The sequence below is a fragment of the Polypterus senegalus genome, chromosome 3 (genome assembly GCF_016835505.1).
Source record: "Polypterus senegalus isolate Bchr_013 chromosome 3, ASM1683550v1, whole genome shotgun sequence".
NCBI lineage: Eukaryota > Metazoa > Chordata > Cladistia > Polypteriformes > Polypteridae > Polypterus > Polypterus senegalus.
Window position 1 is genome coordinate 167,259,166 of NC_053156.1, and position 24,887 is coordinate 167,284,052.

General features: G+C 39.3%; 1 protein-coding gene across 1 annotated transcript in view; it reads right to left on the reverse strand.

Moving 5' to 3' along the window:
* The window catches only part of ldah (lipid droplet associated hydrolase), a 260,977-nt gene that overhangs the window by 170,097 nt on the left and 65,993 nt on the right, over window positions 1-24,887 (reverse strand). Inside the window, exon 3 of the mRNA XM_039749785.1 lies at window positions 2,344-2,478. Coding sequence (XP_039605719.1) covers window positions 2,344-2,478 — 135 coding nt within the window. The remainder of the gene's footprint in view (window positions 1-2,343; window positions 2,479-24,887) is intronic.

A 24,887-nucleotide genomic window follows, 5' to 3' on the forward strand; every position in this document is an offset into this window, starting at 1 on the left:
TGCAAACAATATCAAATAAGAGCACGGCCACCAAAACACTCAGTCATGTAAAGGCAGGTAGCACACACAGATCCTGTGCTCTCAGCACATATAAAGCGTATAAGGACAATACGTTCTAGATGAAACGTCTACGACTAGGCAAAAAAGAAAGAGCAGTGCGGAGAAAAGACACCCAAAGAAGTGGAATTCGAAAGGCTCAAACAAACGATGGCGCGATACACATGCAAAGAAAGGTATTCGAAAGTATTGTAGCGTCCCAGCCAGGTTGAAGCCTTTTTTGTTTTAAGTGACTGTTAGGTCCGATTGAGGGAGGGCGGAGTACAGCACGGAAGACCGATAGCGGGGTATTGATTGATGCGGTAAGTTGGGGGAGGGGTGAGACCCAGGGGTGAGGGGTTGGAGAGGGTGCTAGAAAGTTGTGTTTGGGATTACAATGTCGGCAATTGTTTAAGTAAAACTTTTGTGACACTTTATTATGTCATTTGCTACAGTATCAAAAAAAAGATAGTAAAGATCGCATAAGCGCAAACAAAAGGAAATTAATCATCAGGACCAGGTATAATTGAAAAAATAGCAGGACAAAGCGAGTTCATGAATATAAGACAAAAAGCAGAAAACAAAGTCTTTTCACCTTCGCATCATTCAATGCACAAAATGAAGATTTACACAATAATGAACCATACACTATGAGAATCTGTGGTCCTGCAACAGTTAAAGCAACGACAAGTTTAATTTCAAAGAAAACACAATTCAGTCAGGTGTATATTTATGATCATGGAGAAGTGAAGCAAATTTTAACAGGCGGCAACAAAGGTAATGTATATATTCCGCGAATGACACTAGACACCAAAGGAGATCTTGATATGCCATTCGTATTAAAATGCTCACAGTTTCCCATGAGAATAGCTTTTGCTATGACAATCAATAAATCACAGGGACAAACATTAGAAGAAGTCGGATTATTTATTAGAGAAACAGAAACAATATTCACTCACGGGCAGTTATACGTTGTGTTGTCACAATGTGTCTCCAAAAACAGAATCAAAATTCAATGCGATCTTGAAAAAAAGGTAATTCCAAATATTGTTTTTAATGCAGCTTTAAAGTAAAAGTGCAAATAATGAAATTGAAACAATTCCCAAAAAAAAGCTTTTAAAATTGTTTATCCGATTGCCCACGAGGGACACTTTAACTTGCTTCCAGCTCTTAAAACAATGACAAGCGACAAGCAAAACACATAGCTCACAGCAGATAATCCGACCACTTCTCCTTGCGTGCGTTCAGCCACCCTAACCCCTCCTCTTCACAACGCAAGCAGCAGAGACACGAACTGGCAAAAACGACAGCAGCTGTACAGGCTTTAAAATGATTGATGGGCAGCGCGACAGCAGTTGCCGCCCCATCACAAAGCAAGCAGCATTATATGTCCTGCGAGAAAGAGATTGAACGACGCCCAGGGCCAGAAATAAAGGACAAGTATTGTTTTTACAACATCATGCAAGACAAGGCAGTGAGCCATCATTTAAAACAAGTCCACGGACATCTAACTTAGAAGTTGTTGGATTGCTTTTGGCAGAAACGCATCATGTACTCCCAGCTCTTAAAACAACGACATGCTACAAGCAGAGGAGGCAGCTCGCCAGCAGCAGAAAGACAGCAGATGATCCGACGGCATCTCCTTAGCGTGCGTTCTCTTAACTATGCTCATTTTGTACTTTTGGTTATATTTCTAAAATTGTGATTGGGTTGCCAGAAAATTAAAGGTAATGTGGGAATCACATTATCATGAAAAGCTATTGAAAAATTACAAATTTACCATATATTTTTCAGATCAAACTGTATTTCTATTCATGCCAGCAGTGCTAAAGCTCATTGACTTGACTTTTGATTTTTTGACATGTATTATTATTTTTTTTTTTTTGATGTTTGTCCTGACTGTTGCCTTCTGTAAAGCCCAATCACTTTTTTTTATTTCAGCTTCAGGAAATAACTTTCTCCACAAAAGTTTTTTTGGAATCTAGGGGAACATGCCAAGTCAATTTATTCAAGCATGCTCTTTAAACAATCAAGATGCAGCTGAAAGAAAGAAGTATTGTACTAGTACTAATAACTATCAAATAACCACACAGGTTAGAGGGACTGTCTGGAAAAAAAAGAAAACTAATGTCAATGTCTGGTCATCTTGCAACAAAGGTAAAGGAATTGCTTGCACAGAAATAGGTAAATTACATATTATACCGGTGTTTAAAAATGTGACAAAAAAAAAAAAATCAGACTGATCATACAACAATCATTAAAACATTGCATCATATTTAACATGTATTGAACAGTTCTGAAAAATACCTTCTTTCATATCCATAACGTCTGGAGGCACACAATGCCCAGCATGACTTACAGCCCACACAGGATATTTTTTGTCAAATGATTGGTAGATGACTTGCATGAATGTCTTGTAAAAACCAACAATCCCTGGATTTCCTGTCAGGAAAAAAGCAAGAAACAATTCTAAAGTAATGTGTACACTCGAAAAAGCTAATATTACTATAAACATGTTATTGTACTAAATGTGGCAACCACACTGTTGAAGATTGCAAGTATTTGAAGCACATAGAATGGCCCAGTTCATTACTAGAACCACATCCATATGACAAATCTCAGCAAAAATGTTTTTACATACCAACCCCTACTAAAGCAAGCAATACCATTAGCAACTAATGCTATACTCGCAATCTTAAAAAAAAATTACCTCCATAAGGCCTTCTGCATAACCTGTGATTTTATTACGTAAGTAACTGCACTGCCTTGCTCTTTCTGATACATGTTGAATGGTTATATCTGCCATTTTTTTCTTGCTAATTTGATATGGTTGAAGATTCACTAATTTTTATATCCTTTTCAATGTGATTGTTTATATTCAGTAATATGCCCGTGCAGTGTTATTTTACCATATATACTGTATTGTAGCTGCACACTTTTGCACAAGTTAGACAAAAACAATAATTTCTTCATTGTACTGTAAGGTAAACAAACATTAAGTTGAAATAAATTGAACTGGATTGCATCAATGTGAGTTTAAGTTGATAAAAGCATAACTGTACAACTGGGAACCATTTCTGAACATTGCTTGCAAAAACAAATGTACTATATATTGCTTTATTTTCACTTTCATGGTTGCATGCTTAGGAAGCTTTCCATAGCATTTTCTGGCATTTTTATATAATTTGAAGCCTTAAAAAATCCTGACACAAGGGGATTAAAAATACTCTGAGCCAGTATAATCACTGAGTTAGAAGAAGGGAAGCATTCAAATTGTGGAGAACTTTAATAGTAAAAAAAAAAAAACGGACTTCAAAATATCTCAGGAGACTCATAGGTTTATGCAGTAGCAAATCTAGGCAGATTTTCTAGGCTGTTTGATTTAATATCTTTGTAGGTCAGTAGCAGGGTCTTCCAGGTACTGTGGAAACTGACAAGAAGCCACTGTAGTCAAGATGACTGAGAACTTATGTGATCATGTCACTTGCATACTGCATGTACAATAACTTCTGAAGCTGCCTTTTAATACTGAGGAAGGTGTTTTTAACCTTAGGATTGTTACTTTGTTACTATTCCTCTAATCTGATCGATAATTTGTTTCAAGATCTTTTTTATATTTCACAAATACACTATTGGATATGGGGACAATTATCCAAAGAAAACTAATAAGATCTAATAAGAACCATATATAAAAGCCAGTATACAAAAATGCATAGTACAGCACTTGGGTGTTCCTTTTTTTTTGGTCAGTATATATCTACAGTGTGTGTATATTCTAATGAGAACACATTCACCTTTAGTCGAGCGTCAATTTGCATCCCAATGTGCTTGCCACAAATACAGTAGTTTATGCCAAGATCAGGCAAGGCTCTTTTCCACCTTTAAATTATTTACTATCACTTAAACTAACACTATTTAAACTAGTCACTCGTTTTTATAGTAAGCATATCTTTTCTTTTCTTGTAATGTAAAAGCACATGTTAATCCCAAAGACAAGTGGATCATATGCAAACTTCACATAAACATGACTCTTCGAGGCAGAAGTTATAATTACTGTACCACCATACTGAACTGCTTTGAACATCCATTGTGTGAAAAGAATAAAGAAACTAAGGTGGATATATATTTGTAACATGAACATTTTGTTTCACTTGGGAAAAGGGCAAGGAATTGTCACAACATCAAAAACACTATTTTCTAAATTATAACCATTTGTCTGCTTTTTGGGTTCCATTCTAATGGTATTTAATAAATGACATATCCTGTTTGAATATATACAATGGTGTGAAAAACTATTTGCCCCCTTCCTGATTTCTTATTCTTTTGCATGTTTGTCACACAAAATGTTTCTGATCATCAAACACATTTAACCATTAGTCAAATATAACACAAGTAAACACAAAATGCAGTTTTTAAATGATGGTTTTTATTATTTAGGGAGAAAAAAAATCCAAACCTACATGGCCCTGTGTGAAAAAGTAATTACCCCCATGTTAAAAAATAACCTAACTGTGGTGTATCACACCTGAGTTCAATTTCCGTAGCCACCCCCAGGCCTGATTACTGCCACACCTGTTTCAATCAAGAAATCACTTAAATAGGAGCTGCCTGACACAGAGAAGTAGACCAAAAGCACCTCAAAAGCTAGACATCATGCCAAGATCCAAAGAAATTCAGGAACAAATGAGAACAGAAGTAATTGAGATCTATCAGTCTGGTAAAGGTTATAAAGCCATTTCTAAAGCTTTGGGACTCCAGCGAACCACAGAGAGAGCCATTATCCACAAATGGCAAAAACATGGAACAGTGGTGAACCTTCCCAGGAGTGGCCGGCCGACCAAAATTACCCCAAGAGTGCAGAGACGACTCATCCGAGAGGTCACAAAAGACTCCAGGATAACGTCTAAAGGACTGCAACACTTGCCTCAATTAAGGTCAGTGTTCACGACTCCACCATAAGAAAGAGACTGGGCAAAAACGGCCTGCATGGCAGATTTCCAAGACGCAAACCACTGTTAAGCAAAAAGAACATTAGGGCTCGTCTCAATTTTGCTAAGAAACATCTCAATGATTGCCAAGACTTTTGGGAAAATACCTTGTGGACTGATGAGACAAAAGTTGAACTTTTTGGAAGGCAAATGTTCCTTTACATCTGGCGTAAAAGGAACACAGCATTTCAGAAAAAGAACATCATACCAACAATAAAATATGGTGGTAGTAGTGTGATGGTCTGGGGTTGTTTTGCTGCTTCAGGACCTGGAAGGCTTGCTGTGATAGATGGAACCATGAATTCTACTGTCTACCAAAAAATCCTGAAGGAGAATGTCCGGCCATCTGTTCGTCAACTCAAGCTGAAGCAATTTTGGGTGCTGCAACAGGACAATGACCCAAAACACACCAGCAAATCCACTTCTGAATGGCTGAAGAAAAACAAAATGAAGACTTTGGAGTGGCCTAGTCAAAGTCCTGACCTGAATCCAATTGAGATGCTATGGCATGACCTTAAAAAGGCTGTTCATGCTAGAAAACCCTCAAATAAAGCTGAATTACAACAATTCTGCAAAGATGAGTGGGCCAAAATTCCTCCAGAGCGCTGTAAAAGACTCATTGCAAGTTATCGCAAACGCTTGATTACAGTTATTGCTGCTAAGGGTGGCCCAACCAGTTATTAGGTTCAGGGGGCAATTACTTTTTCACACAGGGCCATATAGGTTTGGATTTTTTTTTCTCCCTAAATAATAAAAAACATCATTTTGTGTTTACTTGTGTTATTTTTGACTAATGGTTAAATGTGTTTGATGATCAGAAACATTTTGTGTGACAAACATGCTAAAGAGTAAGAAATCAGGAACGGGGCAAATAGTTTTTCACACCACTGTAGATTTTAAATTTAGTAAAATATTCCTAAGCAGACAGCACATTTAATGTACTATGTAATAAAGTGTAAATTCAAATTGTGTGTTATCTAAAACTACAGAATTTGCCACTTTATAGCTTACAGGTTTTTGGCATATTTGGTATTAGTATATTGGCATGCATCTGTCATTACATACAGTGTACATACAGGTAAAGCCATTTAAATGTCTTTAGAATTAAGAAATTAATATTTATGATTTGAATTGACAATTGTTCAGCTGTGTGTATAAACGGTCCATCAATTTAATGAACTTGCATAACCCAATGTTAGGCTTGGTATGAGGCAGAAACTACCTCAGCATAAGAATACATATATAATAAAATTAACTGTCTGGAAGGTTCTATCAGAACTATAATCAGGTGTTACTGAAAAATATCAATTTACACTGCCACATTTGAAATTATATTGCTCAAACTATTGACAGAATATAACATTTATTCACAAAAGAAAAACATTTTGAAAGTATGAGTCTCATTTCTTGTAACAGAAACTAGGTCATCTATTGAGGCATTTAGTGAAGAAGCTGCCACTGATTTCAGAGATTCCAAATTTGACCAACTAATATTATATGAGTTCTTTGTTAATTTTGCTTATGAGTAATGTTAGGCAAAGAAGAATCCTAATAGACAATTTAATAAAATATCATTATAGAATATCACTGTTGGTCAGACATGGAACATATATTGTACAGTACATTTGACTGAACAGCAGCTATAATACATCTACAACAACTACAGTACATTTGCATGCCATTTCAACCAAGCACAATTTGAATTTCTTTCTAAGAGATTCTGAATTTCTACAGTTTGCCTGAATATCACAATTGAAACAGTAAGATTAGTTTTCTAATCTACATGAAATTGTGTTGGAATAAACAAAACACAAAGTAAATAAGGAGTTTCTAACCAAAACACATATAGTATATGTTTCTTTATTGTCTTTTGATCAATCAATAATATGTATTTTGCATACCACTTCTCACAGATCACAAAATTACAAGGTGACTTATAAAGAAAATAAATGGTCAAGTGTACCAGTCAAAACAATGAATTAAAATAAAAGGATTAACAGGAAACTTTTGAAAAGCCTAAACAAGTAAAGATGAATTAATTATAGATAGAAATGGAATAAAAGAAAGAAAAGAATCAGTTACGGAATTAAGTTGGAGATACAGCTGACTTAAATTCAAGAGAGAGAAAATGTTTCTTTCAAGATTTTAAATGTTTTTTGAATGTGAATACTGATGAGGCTTTACATACATAAGGGGAATACTGTTTTACAAACTACTACAGCATGAATAACAAACTCAGTGATGTGTCATTTTCAGTTCCAGTATTTCTCTCAGTAAACACTGAATATCAGTTAGGTCTAGGTAGGTAGATAGTTTGGTAGGGGTAGGTTGTTGGGTTAGGTAGGTGGGTCAATAGGTAGATACATATAGTTAGGTAGGTAGGCAGATAGGTAGGTAAGTGGAGGGTTTAGGCAGATGGGTTTAGGTAGGCAGTCAGGTGGGTTTAGGTAGGCAGATAGACAGATAGGTCTTTATTAATTCCTGAGGGTAACTTGACTAGCATGAACACAGAACAAGAAGTATGCTTAGAAAAAGTGACAAACAATAAAACCTATGTGCAAACCACAATACAGTGCATGTCAAAGCATTATAAATAAAAAATACACAGTTGACTTAAGATGCCTTAACATTTTGATAGGCCATGTCCTTTAAGAATGTTATTGTTGATCCAATATTATTCTGTTTTTTACAACTGGCTAAAGTGAAGATTGGTACAATGGGAAGAAACACTTTACTAACATCGAATAGAAGGCAAAAAGATCTTTAGTAGTGCCTCTTTGTACACTATGGTGGAATCATAGCTGGGAAATGGTGGTCATCCAAAAAATGCATCATGGAGAGGATTAGTCATGATCTCCTCATGCCACCATTCTTTCTGCTGTGAGTTCAGGGTCAAAACTGTAGTACAGCTGGCCTTCCAGATCAGTTTATTCAAATGTGACATCCTTCAGTAAGCCATAGCACAGAACAGTGCACTAGACACAACAAACTGATAGTACATTAAGTTAGTATTACATGAAACCATTAATGCTTTTCTTTTTTACTGTTAGAAAAACAGCAGAAGTGTTGTGGTGTCAAGGATAACAAGCACAAATAATGACAATTTTTAACTTAAGTAAAAAGTATGAATATAAAATATGCAAAAAAGTACAGTATTAATAGCAAAAAGCAAAACTACTAAAAAACAGCATTCGCTTCATATTTAAAATTATCATAAAATCATGTTGTGCTTTCTAGAGAGGATTTTCATAGGACTAATGTCATTCTCCACAACAAATCTATCATTAATCATTTTTCACATTTTTACCGTTACGTTTTTAAAACCTGGTTTTTACTCCTTTTCAGAATAACAAAGATGATCCAAGTCTAATAAATTAATGCGCAAAGAAATAAATTTGGAAATTCTCTGGGCTTGAATGTTAGTCTGAAAGTGTTTAAGGGAGGCAGTCTGTAACACCCTTGTCAAGGTTTGTTTTGCATGGTGTTTTACTGCACATGTGACTAATGCCTTTCTGCCTCAAAGAAAGACTTTTATCTACTAGCTTAATGTGAAAGTGTACCTGAGGTTTATTTTGGACAAGTTACAGAGATAAGTTTGTAAAGCACAGAAAAAGCATTATTATAAGTAGTTCATTGAGTACAAAAGCATACTGTGTGGTCATTTGTTATAGCAGCCACTGATACCGAATATGTCTGTAGGAAAACCTCTCAAGATGTAAGAACAAGCACAATTACTATCCCCTTAAAATAACAATTGTGCCTCAGGGTTTAAAAAAACAATACAGTCTCTGTGGACCTATAATCAGTAACATAAAGCTGTAAACTATGAATGAAAAATCTATAATTGCTCACCAGCATTATTCACTTTGGCATATTTAAAGGTAAAAAAAAATGTCCAGAACTCACTTGCTGTTGAAATTAAAAAAAAAAATAAAATAAAATAAAATTCCTTGTAAAAATGCTGATTAGTTTGACTGTCTTAATACACCCAAGCAATAATTTCATAATACATTCAGATGTTGCTTCAGCTTCCATGTACAACACCACATTTGTTTTTGTTTTTCTAATATACTGCTCATCATACCATGTCTAATTGGGAAAAATGTATATATTTTTTCTGAATTAGTATACTTCTATGTATACCCTTAAACCTTTTTATACATATTATTCTACAAACACATGAAAATGAGTTAATAGTATTCTAAAGTACCCTTTGTTAAACATCTGCAACTTCTTATATACATGCATGACTGGGTCTAGTCAAACTGACCATCCCTTAGCATGAAGAAAATAGTAACTTGTCTCATCATGACAAAACTTCCCATAGAGTATTATAACATGCAGTTCAATTGTTTCAAGTCTATTATACTTAGAAAGTCACCCCCTGCCTGTTACCATTAAGTTAATCTTTAAATGGAATGATCTCAGAAACTAAAACTTGCACATAAAGAGCAGATCAGAAATGATGCTGTCAGAACACAGCAGGATGGAAATCCAAAGGCCATGCAGAGAGGTCAACATACAAATGAACTACTGTAGCAAGTTTCTAGTTTGCTTTATGCGACTCCCATTGGATTATTGCCTGAGCTAAACCACAGTCTGATTCTGCTCTTAAAATGGTATTTATAAGTTCGGATCTGAATTAAAGTGCAGTGCAAAATATAAATGTCAGGAGGCGGGTCTGTAAAGACAATTAAATGAGGCAGATGAATATAAACCATTAGCGTAACTTTTGGACTTCAGTAATGATAACTCAATATATCTTACAGTGACACGTGTAAAGGCAGACTGCCAATAGAAAAAACCTTAACACCAGCAATTAAGAATACACAGTACAAAACTGACAGGGGTTAAGCAAACAAGAGGAGAGGAAAAAAAGTATAGAAGCAAAACAAAAAAAAAATTAATGCAATTTTATGACCTATGTATTTCAAGTACAGTTACATATTTCAAGGTCTACACACATTTGCTACCATATGAGGTACATGTCAAGAGGACATCGTTATGGTGTTTTCACAACAAAAGTTCAAGCATTTGTTAATGCCTGAAACAAACAAAGTGTTCAAATGTGTTTAGTTTTTAGTTTGGGGATTTATTTTCTGTTCTGTACCTTTTAAAGTAGCTTTTTCTGACCAACTTGTTTTTCAACTGGTAAAACTTTGTTGTATTATAAAGAGACTTAAAATTTAAGTGCATACTCCTCCATCATCTATCTAATTAAACCAGTTTGTAAGTGCAATGATATTTTAACATTCTGTTCCAATGATGTAATGTATATTTATATCATAGTATGTTTAGATTACCAATATATAATCAATTGTAATAAATTAATCTGACACACTAGTTCAAGCACTTTTCTAATGACATAGTGAATAAGAGCATATTATTTTACATTAATATTTTATTATATTAGATTGGTATGTTACTAAATACAATAAATGTTAAAATGAAGAAGTTTCACTGCACCTCTTAAAGTGCATGGCTGAATATCTACAAATCCATGCAAAACAGACATTTTACTCTCTTTTGTGAAACTATTAATCATTTGTACATTTATGACAACACACACATTACATACTGTACATAGATATATATCATAGATATATATATATAATAAAACATGGTAACACAGTATTTGCCAATCCTATACCTCACAGCTTATGGGAACTCTATTTGTGTCTAAAATTGTTTGATGTTGTAGGACTGCAATTGGTTTTCTTCGTTTATTCCAGATTAACATCACATTAACTCCTAATGAAACTGTACTTTTTTTGATGCAAAGAAGGACATATGCAGTTCTCTGAAATTTATATACACATAATATATTTGTTGCCAATGCAAACCCAATTTATGTTATACTCCTTAATTCATTCCATGGCCAATCACTGCTCTTAAACAGATTAAAAAAACTACAAATAGTGCGATTATGTTTATTTATGTCATAACAGGCAAATTTTAAAAATAGGTTAAAACATACTGACCAAACCTGGGATACAATGATTAAAAGGTACAGAGAGGAGACAGCTATAAGAAAATATAAGGACCTTTGAATAATTTCTTATGGAACTGTCAGGTCTATCACTGTTAAGTAGAAATAGTCTGGCACTGCCAAGACACTGAATCTGGCAGCCTGACCCTCCTAAATAAAAAGCTATGGGCACTGGAAATTGATATGAAAGATCACTGTGGAGCATAATAATATCTTAAAAGATGTGCTGAGGTGTCTACAGATTACAGAAATATTAAAATGTGTAAGGTTTTCAAGAGTACTAGAAAAACATAGATGTTAGTAAAGAATGCATAAAAGGAATGTTTGGAATGTCTTATTGTGGACGATTGCAGTTCAATGCCTTCTATTAATGTGATTATTTTGAAAGTAAAAATAAATGTTTGAAAACATATTGTAATTAACTTTTAACTGAAAAAGTATGTTGTTCAATGAATTAGCCTGAATATTTTAATTAATTGCAGGTTAAAAGATCAGAGTTTGACAATGAAGAATCTCTTAACAATAGACCCAGTATTTGAAGCACTGTATTTTGGGTGCAGTACAGGTCTTATAGAAGAGTGTATGTACAGAGTGATGAGATGTCAGACTGTCAGTGAGGTGCATAAAAAACCTGGATATCTTGGAGTAGAATACACACTTGAGGCAAGAAAAGACACATCTGATACCAGTGAGCCTAAGAGCTGATAGAAAGCAATAAATATATCCTGTGAATGTGTGAGGAGCCATGACAGTCCAGGAGACACAAAGACTGCTTCTCTTTAAATGGGTATTGAGGCTCAGAGATGATCGAACCACCACTAGTGAGAGCTCTAGGAGTAAGGCCCCAGAAATTTCTGAGTAGTGTTCTTAATCCTAGCAAGTGGTTTCAAGTATTTCCATGGACACAGACAGGTGAGAAAGAAATGATGCAGCGTCAGACACATTACTTGTATGACCTTGAAATATAGATACTGCATAAACTCCATCCATCCATTATCTAACCCACTATATCCTAACTACAGGGTCACGAGGCTCTGGTGGAGACAATCCCAGCCAACACAGGATGGAAGGCAGGAAACAAACCCCGGGCAGGGCGCCAGCCCACCGCAGTATTGTATGAACTAGAAAATGATTTTGATTGGAAGTGAGGTAGAAGGTCCTGGAAGGGCAGTGGGACAGAGATAGACAATAAAAGAAGAAGCAACAGTGTAGGAGGAGAGAGATAAGCTTTTAACTACTTGTGGCACACTGTTTTAGGTAGTGGTCAAATTGATCAGTGACCTCACTAAGGAGAAAGGTTTGAACCTCTATACTGAGGGGAAGAGCAGCAACAGCGTTTTGTTACTGTTTGTTAGTTTGTTACCCTATACTCCCCCTTTGATTGGATATCCATTGTGTTTTTAACAGTGGAAGTAAATCAATATTTTTGATAAAAGCTAGTTTTGGCCCTTTCTTTACTAATTACCACGATTTACCGCGGCCCGAGGAATTTAACGTCACGCCGCGGAATTTAGGGTTTTGCAGCGGTAAAACGGCAGGCCGCGGAATTAATCTAACTGCCGCGGAAAATATCAAATCTGAATGAAATCTCACCATTTCAGGCATATTGATATTAGTATGATTAGTTTTGATTACTTCTTTAAGTTCTTTCTTTAGCCTATTACATCATCTCATTAATATCTCGTTCGTTGCTACTGAAATCGAACACAGTGGAGCTACAGTCCAGTTAAAGAAGCTGTTGGCGTTGCTGCAAAGTACTGATAAACTTAACAAGCTGAGAGCTGAACTTGAATTTGTATCTGTTCACTGCCAGCCAATTGTGAACACTCTGACTTCTTTTGAGGCTGTTGATGTTGTCACGCGCGCCGAGTAGGAGGCAGCGGATTGATTCGACAGCACCTGGGAAACCACTCGCGCCAGGGAATGGTGGGGTATTAACTTTCTCCCTCTGCTTCCTCATAGGAAAAAGACCGCCCTGCACCATAGGCATGGATGACCGCAGTGCGTACTTCCGCCCTTCCTCCGCCATCTTGCCCTGGCGTCATCCTTCCCATCCTCCCTTGCGGTCCTTCCCGACATTCCTCCACTTCCGGCTCCTCCCCAATAAAATGGCGCGACGCCAGGAGTCGGCGTCGCGCATATGAACTGTTTTGTTTATATTTTGACCTGTTTTTGTTTGCATTGCAATATACGGGGCGGAAAACCCCAACCCTTGCTACTGTCTCTCTCGGTCCTTTACAAGTGGCGTAGTCGGCAGGATAGAGATCCCGGAATGACGGAGGGACAGGACCTGAACACCGTGCTGCAGGGAATGAACGCCCAGCTCCAGGCCCTGCAGCAAGCGCAAGCCGCTACCAACCGGGAGCTGGAGGCCACGAGGCCAGGTTAGTGGAAGCCCAGGCGAGACCAGACCCGCCCAGGCAGCCGCCTCATCCTATGGTGCCGATGGGCCTTCGAGGACGTCGATGCCTACCTGGGCATGTTTGAGAGGGCGGCCACCCGAGCGAGTGGCAGCGGTCAGTGGCGTCCATCTTGGCGCCATACCTAAAGGACCAGCTGCGGCCTATTATGACCTCCCTGAGGAGGAGGCGCTAATTACGACCTCCTCAAGCCCGAAATATTGGCCCGCTACGGCATTAGCCGGGCCAGCAGGCGGCGAATGGCGGAACTGGGTCTTTGACCCGAAAAGCCGCCGCGCCCAGGCGTTGAGTTCTGGGGCAAGATGGGCGCTGGCTACGGCCAGAGAGCCCGACGGGCGGAAAGTGTCGGCGGGTGGCCTGTGAAGGCCTGGTCAACGCAATGCCCAGTTCCCTCGCCCAGCAGGTCGGGGCACGCCTATCAAACATGTCGGGCCTCCTCGGCGTCCTGGAGCGTCAGTTGGCGGTCCTCCGACTTGGGGGTCAGAAAAGCCTGCTCGCGGGAACCGGCAGGGACGGGCGGCCACCCGAGCCCCTCGGCGCGCTGCAGAAGCGCCAGCCAGAGCCAAAGAGAGGCGGGTCCGCGCGCTGTTTCAAGTGTGGCGAGACCGGCCACCTGCTGCCAAACTGCCCCATCACACGCCCGGAGCCTATGGACTGCAGCTGGACATCAGCGGAGAGGTATTGTACCCGCCGCATCCCTTGGCGAGTCGAATCACGGGAGTGGTGTTGCTAAATGGGCACGCCGTGGTGGCTTTGTTTGATTCCGGCAGCAACATTACCATTGTTGCTCGCCGTTTCGTCTTACCGCAACAGTGGTTAAAGCAGCATTTGTTGGTTACCTGTGTACATGGGGGGACTAGGTCATATCGTTCCGCTCACTGCTATCTTACCTGGAAGGGGAACCAATCAAATGGCGGTCGCTGTGTTACCTGACCCCCTTCCCAGTGATCCTGGGACAAGACTGGTCTAAAAGAATCAGCGGTAAGCCATTACGCGCTCGGGGCCTCGTTGGATCTTGTCATGAGGGGAAAAGGCACCCTCCCGCGGCCTCCACGCCGTGCACAAGGGCAGGCCCTATGGGCGCTGGTGTCTCGGGGACCTTTCGTGGCTACGGACCTTGACCCGGAAGATTCCGCGGAGAAGGGACTAGCCAGGAACTCTCCCGGGCCCAGGCCCCAAGACCCTCTCGGCGCCCTGGACCATCAATTTCGGTCCACGCCGGCCTCCTTTAAGAGGGAGCAGTGGAATGATGACTCCCTGCGCTTTGCCGGACGCGATTGTTCTGCCTAACAGCTCGACAGCGGACGGATCCACACCGGGAACCCTTCTTTGTCCTTGAAATGATCTGTTGTACCGGTGGCTACCCATGAGGCGAGGTCGCGGAAGTTGTTGCTAATTCAGCGTACCTTCCGGCGGAGATATGCGAGTTGGCACATGCTCACCTCCTAAGGCCCACCTGGGGCGAAAAACACTGGAGAGGATTAAGCTCCGCTTTTACTGGCCTGGGATCAATGAGGAGGTCCGGCGGTTCTGTCAATCCTGTCGAGTGCCAGACCCGCCAGATTCCTAGGAGGGACCGTGCTCCTCTAGTCCCTATTCCCCTCGTGGACATCCCTTTGAAAGGATAGGGGTCGATTTGGTGGGACCCTGGAGCCCTCAACCCGTGGCCACAAGTATATCCTAGTCATGGTGGACTATGCCACCCGGTACCCAGAGGCGGTTCCCCTGCGCTCGCTAATACTAAAAGCATCGCGGGAACTGGTTAACTTGTTTTCACGTGGGCATACCCAAGGAGGTCCTCACGGACCAGGGTCGCCCTTCACTTGGATACGTTCAAGGAGGTGGCCAAATTACTGCAGATAAAGCACCTGAAAGCGTCAGTCTATCACCCGCAAACTGGCGGGTTGGTTGAGCGATTTAATCAGGCGCTTAAGCAGATGCTCCGCAAGGTAGTCAGCGCGGCGGCAGGAACTGGGACCAGCTCCTCCCGCTCGTGCTTTTGCCTACGGGAGGTACCCCAGGCCTCTACGGGCTTCTCCCCTTTTGAATTACTATACGGGCGACAACCCGGGGAATCCTCGACATCCTAAAGAGGCTGGGAGGCGAGGCTCTTCCCTCCTCTAATATTTTGAGTACGTGGCGCAACTGCGCGACCGACTCACAAAGATCAGGCCCCTCCTAAAAGAGCACGTGACTCGTGCGCAAGCAGCGCAGGCCGGTGTTACAACCGCAACTCCGTCCTCAGGGAGTTCCGCCCGGGGACGAGTTATGGTGCTCGTCCGACCTCCCACTTTCGAAGCTGCTCGCTCACTGGCAAGGGCCTTACGAGGTTAAGGAGAGAAAGGACTCGTCGACTATTTGGTAAACAGCCCAACGTCGACCGAAAGTGAGAGGATCTATCATGTCAACCTGTTAAAGCCCTGGAGATAGAGAGGAGCTCCCAGCTCCGTAGGTCACTCTCCCTTTTACAAGCACAACTGCCCTTAACCTCGTGAAGAGCTGACCCCAAGCAGCGGCAGGAGTTAGCCCAAACACTCCGAGCCATCCCGAGGTAGTGGCGAGTCACCCGGCGGACCGCTGATTGAGCCGATATAGTCACGGGCCGGGGTAATCGTCCGGGAGAGGCCCTACCGACTCCGGAGGCAAAGCGCAGAGGTCGAACTGGAGGTGAAGCGTATGTTGGACATGGACATAATTGAAGAGAGCCATAGTCCCTGGTCCAGCCCTATTGTCCTCGTCTCCAAGCCAGGCGGCTCCTGGAGGTTCTGTAATGACTTTAGGCGTCTGAATCAGATCTCCAAGTTCGATGCCTACCCCATGCCCGCATTGGCGACCTCCTTGGCGGCTGGAGTGCGGCTCGATATCTGACTACCCTTGACATGACAAAGGGTATTGGCAAATTCCTTTAACGGCATCCGCAAAGGAGAAAGCGGCCTTTAGCACCCCTAGCGGGCACTGGCAGTACAAGGTCCTCCCATTTGGGCTGCACGGGGCCCGGCGACCTTCCAGCGTCTGGTAGATAGAGTGCTGAAGCCCACCAGTCCTATAGCGCCGCCTACCTGGATGGCGTTGTCATCTATTCCGGCACCTGGGAGGAGCATCTACTGCAGGTCGCAGCTGTCCTCCGAACACTGGCTAAAGCCGGCCTCCGCATAAACCCCGGAAGTGTTTTTGGATTAAAGGAGGCCAAATATTTAGGCTACCTCGTGGGACAAGGACAGGTGCGGCCACAGAGCTCCAAAGTGAAAGACATCTTAGAATGGCCCGTCCAGTACCAAGAAACAGGTGCAGGCTTTCTTGGGGCTTGCGAGTTACTACCGCCGGTTTGTTCCCGTTTCTCGAAGAGCAGCACCCTTGACTGACCTGACAAAAGGCTCCCCTATACGTGGTGTGGACCGACAAAGCAGAACAGCGTTCAGTGACCTAAAGAAGGCCCTAACGTCGGCACCTGTGTTACGGACGCCCGATTTTGGGCTCCGTTTATTCTCCAGACCGGGCGGACACAGGCCTGGGTGCCGTGCTGAGCCAAAGCGTCGATGGTGTCGAGCACCCTGTGATGTACCTTAGCGGAAACTGATGGACGGGGACCGTGCGCGGCAGTGGAGAGGGAGGCCTTGGCCATTAAGTGGGCAGTGACCCACCTCCGTACTACCTGCTGGGTGCGAGTTCGCTCTGGTGACTGATCACGCTGCACTTCAGTGGATGTCCCTGCACAAAGAGTGAATCCGCGGGTCACCAGGTGGTTCCTGGACTTACAGCCGTATAAGTTCACTGTCACTTATCGGCGGGCACCCTTCAGGCCAATGCCGATGCCCTCTCTCGTATTCCGACCTCTCGGTTAGGTCCGCCCGACCTGGCGGTCCTGGGCTAAGGGGGATCGTGTCACGCGCGCGAGTAGGAGGCAGCGGATTGATTCGACAGCACCTGGGAAACCACTCGCGCCAGGGAATGGTGGGGTATTAACTTTCTCCCTCTGCTTCCTCATAGGAAAAGACCGTCCTGCACCATAGGCATGGATGACCGCGTGCGATACTTCCGCCCTTCCTCCGCCATCTTGCCCTGGCGTCATCCTTCCCATCCTCCCTTGCGGTCCTTCCCGACATTCCTCCACTTCCGGCTCCTCCCCAATAAAATGGCGCGGCGCCAGGAGTCGGCGTCGCGCATATGAACTGTTTTGTTTATATTTTGACCAGTTTTTGTTTGCAAATTGCAATATACGGGGCCGGAAAACCCCAACCCTTGCTACTGTCTCTCTCAGTTCTTCACAATGTCTACAACAAAGTGTCTGACTTACTGTCTTGCCTGAAATCGTCCGGATTTCCAATTGCAACCAGAAGCTGTGAAGACGCAAAGCACAATACTGCAGCTAAACTTGATGAATATTTTGTGGGAACCAAACAGCAGGCGATAGACGTATTCAGATTTGTGAGAATATTTGATCCACGACAGCTACCACTCTTATCGAAGAATTTTGCTGATCATGCACACTCAGTGCCAACAATGATGGCTGCAGCAGATAAATGGCAAGCTTATCTTGACATAGCATCTTGTGAAGTAATTCCAGCAGATATCACTGCTTTTTAGCGTGCCTTAGAGGACAGGCTGCCTCGTTTAGCAGCTCTTGCTAAAGTTTACATTGCGTTGCTGATCTCTTCTGTTGATGTGGAACGTTCGTTCTCAAAATATGGATCGATGTTGTCACCACTGCGATATTCTCTGTCACAAGAAAACCTACAAGCTTACAGTGCCATTTTCTTCAACAATAAATAAACAATAACTTTAGAAACATTATTCAATAGTTTGTTGAGAATAATATTAGAGTATGCCTACATATGTTTCAGCATCGTTTGCCTAAAGCAAATCTGTGGATTAAAATGTGTGGATGTGAATGCTTTGATATACCTATTTGACTAGTATTACGAATTATGATTGATTATTATTAAGGATTAAGAATAAGAAAAATTGCATTTATTTTGCTTGGGTTACGAATTAGTCATATGGAGTTCTGGTGCATGCATTTGCCTCGCTGCGGTACGCTGCGGAATTTTAAAAAACGTTCCACGGAATTAACAATTTCTTGCCGTGGTAAATCATGGGCCCTACTTATCACAGTATATATAGAATTAGTATATTTACAGTTGCATCCATATAGTAATTTCTCACATTGTAAGGAACTGGCCTTTGTAGTATTGTAATGTACTTCATCTACTTTGGATAACATATGTTGCCGGTGAGCATATTGTGTACAACACAATATAGTTTGGTCAGATTTTTCTTTAATTTAAGGGTTGCTGTAGAAGCAGTTATTATTCATACAGTACTTAAAATGACATTTAACATAGAAATATGATCAACTATTCAATACATGGCATTTGAGTGTGATGCTCCAGGGTGCCCGCAGACTGGCATCACCCATTTCCAAGGACATCAATAATTATGAACTAGTGCAATGAGAACACAAACAAGCAAAGTGCATTTTGCAGTTTATTCTCAACAGTAAAATCAGGGATTGTTCAATAAATAAGGGCAGTGCAAATCTTCTTCAAATAAATAAATAATCCAATCCATAAATAAACAAATCCAAGTAGTTGATAAATTCTAGAATAAAACCGTTAAAACTGGGTAACTTTCCTCTATTCTCTGCTGAGTCTCTGTGCATCTCTCTTCCTGGCCTTTCCCACTCACACTCATCAAGTGGTCTTTTATCTTCATTGTGCACATTAGGCAATGATGCTGCCTCACACCCCTTGGCCACAGACAGGTGATCACCATTTAAATAATTATATGAAGTCTAAAATTTATTGGCTGCACCAGTGATAATTTAGGAGTGCCATACCTGTGTTATTCAAGTGACATTGGCCTAAGCCAATCTTTGTAGAAACACATGCACATTGTTTTATTAGCACTGGCATTTAATGGAGCTATTTTAACATGGGCACTTCAGTATGAAAAAGTACATTATGCAATTGATGAATACAGTTTATATTATGTTACATAATGTGCCAGTTATTCCTGACAATTTCCTCTATCTCAATACATTAGCTTACAATACCAGTGAAAAGATTAATTGATTTTCCCTAAGTGAATGCTTTCACCTTTTGCAACCTAAATGACTTAAAGAAACACTATCAGGTTTCTACACTCCAGCTGATATGCAGCTAGTGACACATCATAAAAGTTAATAATGGTCACAAAGCAAGTATTTAAGGGGTAATACGAACTGCAATCCTAGTCCCTACTGATTAAAAAATGTATTTCTTTAAACTTTAATTTCAAGATATTGCAAGTTTAAATTCTTTAAGATATAAAGTATATATATTCTATTAGAAGTGATGACAGCTAATAGTAGAAATATTTTGCTACTTAGTAGCAACTTAAAGCGTAACATGACCTATTTGTTTTTGAATTGCCAACATGCTTTGCACTCGACAAGATGACCCTTTACAATTATTATATTGTAGTGGTATTTTACTCAGTCAAGAGCTTCCTTTTCAAGTCTTAAGGCAATTGTCAGGTCAAAGTATTAAGTTGCATTTAAGCATTGCAACAGAATAAAACAACCAGAATAAAATGTTGTTAGCAACATCTTTTCATTTATTTTATGGTTTAATGAAGATTATTCTTCTAAAAAAATGCTTAGAAGAAGCATAATTTTAGCTCAGAAAGATAAGCATTTACAAGTTACACACAATTTGTGGACTTCAAAATTTCTTGATGGATTTTGCTTCTCGTGCAAATACTAAAAATACAAATAGCAAATTACTGGTTTTCAGACTGACATGCATTAATGTTTCATTGCAAAAAATTTAACAAAAAATAAAATAAATAAACCAGAAAAACAATAAAGACAAAAATGTTATTTAAATTACATTATACAACTATTTCTCTATTCAGCTTCCTGGTAGCAGTTTAATTGCTATACAGTATATACAAAAACTTTCAAATAAAAATCTAGCAAAACCGCAATTTTTACTAATTTCCAGCGTATAAAGTTTATATAAATTTGAAAGTGAACAACCTAAAGCACAAGCTAAGAGTAGTTCCTTAGGCAATTCTTACAGTTGTGTTTTCAAAATAAACTTGTGGAGAAAAATCCAGGTGTAATGAATGACATTTCATTTAATCATTATTTTGTAAACTATGATGGTGGAAGTTTTATGATGCTATGATGCTGCAGAGTTTATTAACATGAAACAATGAACTCTCATATCTCACTAAAGAAAATATAAATAAATAACATAACTAAAACAGAAATTAATAAAATAGAAAAAAATATTTGAAAAGAATTTTTCAAGACACACACTTAAAACAAAAACACTCAATCCTGGCGACACTAGATTCAAGTTGCGAAATAGCCACTTGGATATGAGTCCATCGCAGGACCCACTCATGTACATACAAACACTTGCAATCACACAGTAACAGTGTGAAATTTGGAATTAACTTGTGGGCTAAATACCAGAGCTCCCTAAAGAGACCCCATACAGACACAGGAAGAACATGCAAACTTCAGACAGGAGAAAACTAGGTGCAGGCTTTAAACCATTGACAATGGATCAGTGAGGCAGCATCACTAAACTCTGAACCACATTGTTATTTCGGCGTTGCTAAAACACAAAAAAAAGAAATTCTTTTTTTAAATTCTGCCTTTTTAGTTTTAAGTAAATTATAACATTAAAACATCACATATTTTTTATTCGTATGACTACAAATACAAGGGAAATACTAAGTTTAGGTATAAGATGTCTTACACAGGTACTTAAACAATATCTACAGTGGTGCTTGAAAGTTTGTGAACCCTTTAGAATTTTCTATATTTCTGCATAAATATGACCTAAAACACCATCAGATTTTCACTCAGGTCCTAAGAGTACTGTAGATAAAGAGAAACCAGTTAAACAAATGATACAAAAATATTATACTTGGTTATTTATTTATTAAGGAAAATGATCGAATATTACATATTTGTGAGTGGCAAAAGTATGTGAACCTTTGCTTTCAGTATCTGGTGTGAAACAACCCCCCCCCCTGACCTTTGCAGCAATAACTGCAACTAAACATTTCTGGTAACTTTTGACCATTCCTGCACACTGGCTTGGAGGAATTTTATCCCATTTCTCAGTACAGAACAGCTTCAACTCTGGGATGTTGGTGGGTTTCCTCACATTAACTGCTCGCTTCAGGTCCTTCCACAATATTTTGATTAGATTAAGGTCAGGACTTTGACTTGGCCATTCCAAAACATCAACTTTATTCTTCTTTAACCATTATTTGGTAGAATGACTTGTGTACATAGGGTCGTTGTATTACTGCATGACCCACCTTCTCTTGAGATTCAGTTCATGGACAGATGTCCTGACATTTACCTTCAGAATTCTCTGATAAAAATCAGAATTCATTGTTCCATCAATAAAGGCAAGCCATCCTGGCCTAGATGCATAAAAACAGGCCCACACCATGATACTACCGCCACCATGTTTCACAGATGGGATAAGGTTCTCATGCTGGAATACAGTGTTTTCCTTTCTCCAAACATAACGCTTTTCATTTAAACCAAAAAGTTCTATTTTTTATTCTCATCCATCCACAAAACATTCTTCCAATAGCCTTCTGGTTTGTCCGCGTGATCTTTAGCAAACTGCAGATGAGCAGCAATTTTTGTTTGGAGAGCAGTGGCTTTCTCCTTGCAACCTGCCATGCACACCATTGTTGTTCAGTGTTCTCCTGATGGTGGACTCATGAACATGAGCCAATGTGAGAGAGGCCTTCAGTTGCTTAGAAGTTACCCTGGGGTCATTTGTGACCTTGCCGACTATTACACACCTTGTTCTTGGAGTGATCTTTGTTGGTCAACCATTCCTGGGGAGGGTAACAATGGTCTTGAATTTCCTCCATTTGTACACAATCTGTCTGACTGTGGATTGCTGCTCTTTTTCTGAGGTCCTCAGAAATCTCCTTTGTTCGTGCCATGATACACTTTCACAAACATGTGTTGAGAAGAGCAGACTTTGATAGATCCCTGTTCTTTAAATAACACAGGGTGCCCACTCACACCTGATTGTCATCCCATTGATTGAACACACCTGACTCGAATTTCACCTTCAAACTAACTACTAATCCTAGAGGTTCACATACTTTTGCCACTCACAAATATGTAAAATTCGATCATTTTCCTCAATAAATAAATGACAAAGTACAATATTTTTGTCTCATTTGTTTAACTGGTTCCCCTTTATCTACTTTTAGGACTTGAGTTTAAATCTGATGATGTTTTAGGTCATATTTATGCAGAAATATAGAAAATTCTAAAGGGTTCACAAACTTTCAAGCACCACTGTAAGTACATAATGTTTGTGTAGGTGGTAGCAGTAATTTAGATTTTTTGTTTGTTTTTTTTTTAAGTAAAAGCATTAAATCAATTATTGCAAAGTTTGCAATGCTGTCTCCTTTTCTGGAGAATTAAGAAATACACATTATTGAACTTAAACTGCAAAGTACAATACAGAAAAATGATGTAATCTGATCAATTTTAACCTTTGTGTATTACTTTTTACATAAGAGTTAGCACTGAAGCAATTGTGTTTTTTCAACTCACAAACTTATTTTGGCTACAGACAACACTTACATCTTTTACATCAAAGCTTCTAAGAAAAGTGGTAATAATGCATTAAAGAGAACTGACAAACTTTAAATAAAAGGTTGACACAGACAGGTAGAAACTCTCACTGCTGACATTTTTAAAGATGTTGTTTTGTCAAAAGTCCACAATGTATTTATCTCTTGCACAAATCTAAAATTTGATTTATTATCTGCATATTGAGAAATTCTGTGCATCACAAATTCCGAACACTTTAAACATTAAAGGTTTACTGAAACATTATGGCCATTTAATGAAACACACTCACAATATGCAGATGGATTTTTCCAATAAGAAAGTATACATTAAATTTACATTGAAAATGAAATTCCCAATGTTGGACTCACTGTAACCAAGGCTATGTATGTATTTGTCTCCAATCTCTATATTTGGCGGTGTTTATCCATTTTTCTAACGCATTTTGTTTACTCTTATCTGTTCATGATTACTTTGATTGGTAAATGCAGTCAATTTCATCACTTTGCTAAACTGATTTTTCTCTATGTGATTTACATTGAATTACTAAAAAAGCCAATTGTCTTTGTATATATCATTGCAAAAAATGCATACACCTCCACTGTAGACAGATAGACAGCTTGTCTATATGTGAAATGTGGTGTTTACTTCAGGAAAACACGAGAACAAAAAAGATAAAAGGAACATTTGTCAATTCTGTATTGTATTTCTTGAATGCAAAACTGTGGTGGCCCTAATGGGGAAATACCAAAACAAGAACAACAAAACAGTGCAAAAAATGTCAAAATTCTTTAAAAAAAAAAAAAAAAAAAGATTAATACATAAGATTAACAAAAAGCATGTGCTTAAAAGTGACAAAAAATATTACTGCATGAAATTAAAAAATACATTTTTGAAATAACTTAAAAAAAAAAGTTTGTACAAATTTGATGTTACAAAATGAGAGTGAAAAAACAAGAAATGGGGGCATGAAGTTAACATTTACAATTGAGTATTACACATAAAAAATAAAAAAGTGGGATCTTGAAATAACATCAGAAAGGTGGAGGTGGTAAAACAGCAAAATGTGTGTGTGAATTGAGTCTGTGAAAAATCAAAAAAGAGGTATAAAGTTAATAATAAAATAAGTCCATGAAATATCAAAAAATGGGTTTATGAAATAAGCCAAATCTAAATACAGAAATGCAATTCACAATGTAAACGTCATCTTGAAACAGAAATGAGGTTCATCTTTTGAATGCAGAGTGGCCTCGTTCAGCTACTTATTCCTTTTAATCCAGCATCTTATTCCTCAAACTCCGATGCCATGCCAAATATTATAAACAATTAAATTAGGTTCCATAAGCAAGCGGATATCTGCTTTAGTTAACATGCACATGTGCATACAGCCATTCAAGTATTTTATGCACAGTGCAGGCATACACTGCCAGATAATTGAAGGGCAAATACACCATATGGGGTTGTGTTGAGCCGAGCGTAAATGGAGAAAAACGAAATTGATTATCCACTATGAGATATTAAAGGCTAAAATAACAGAATACAACAACAACATAGTCCATCTTGAGAGGTAGTGCTGTTTCTCTAAAATTATAAATAACAATGCTAGTACTGTAGTTTTAGAGAGTTTTATTCTCTACTATTGATCGTTTGCTAAACCCAGGTCACTCAATGGAATGCCTCCAAAAAACTTCCAGTGAAACTTCTGAGGGTTTTGCTATATTTTTATAACACAAAATTAGTGATATTAGAAATAATATAGTGAATCCCCCCACTACTGATCCTCTTAAACCCCAGTATTCCATTTTAAGCAAATTAAATTCTTTTTTCACCAGGATAGATTT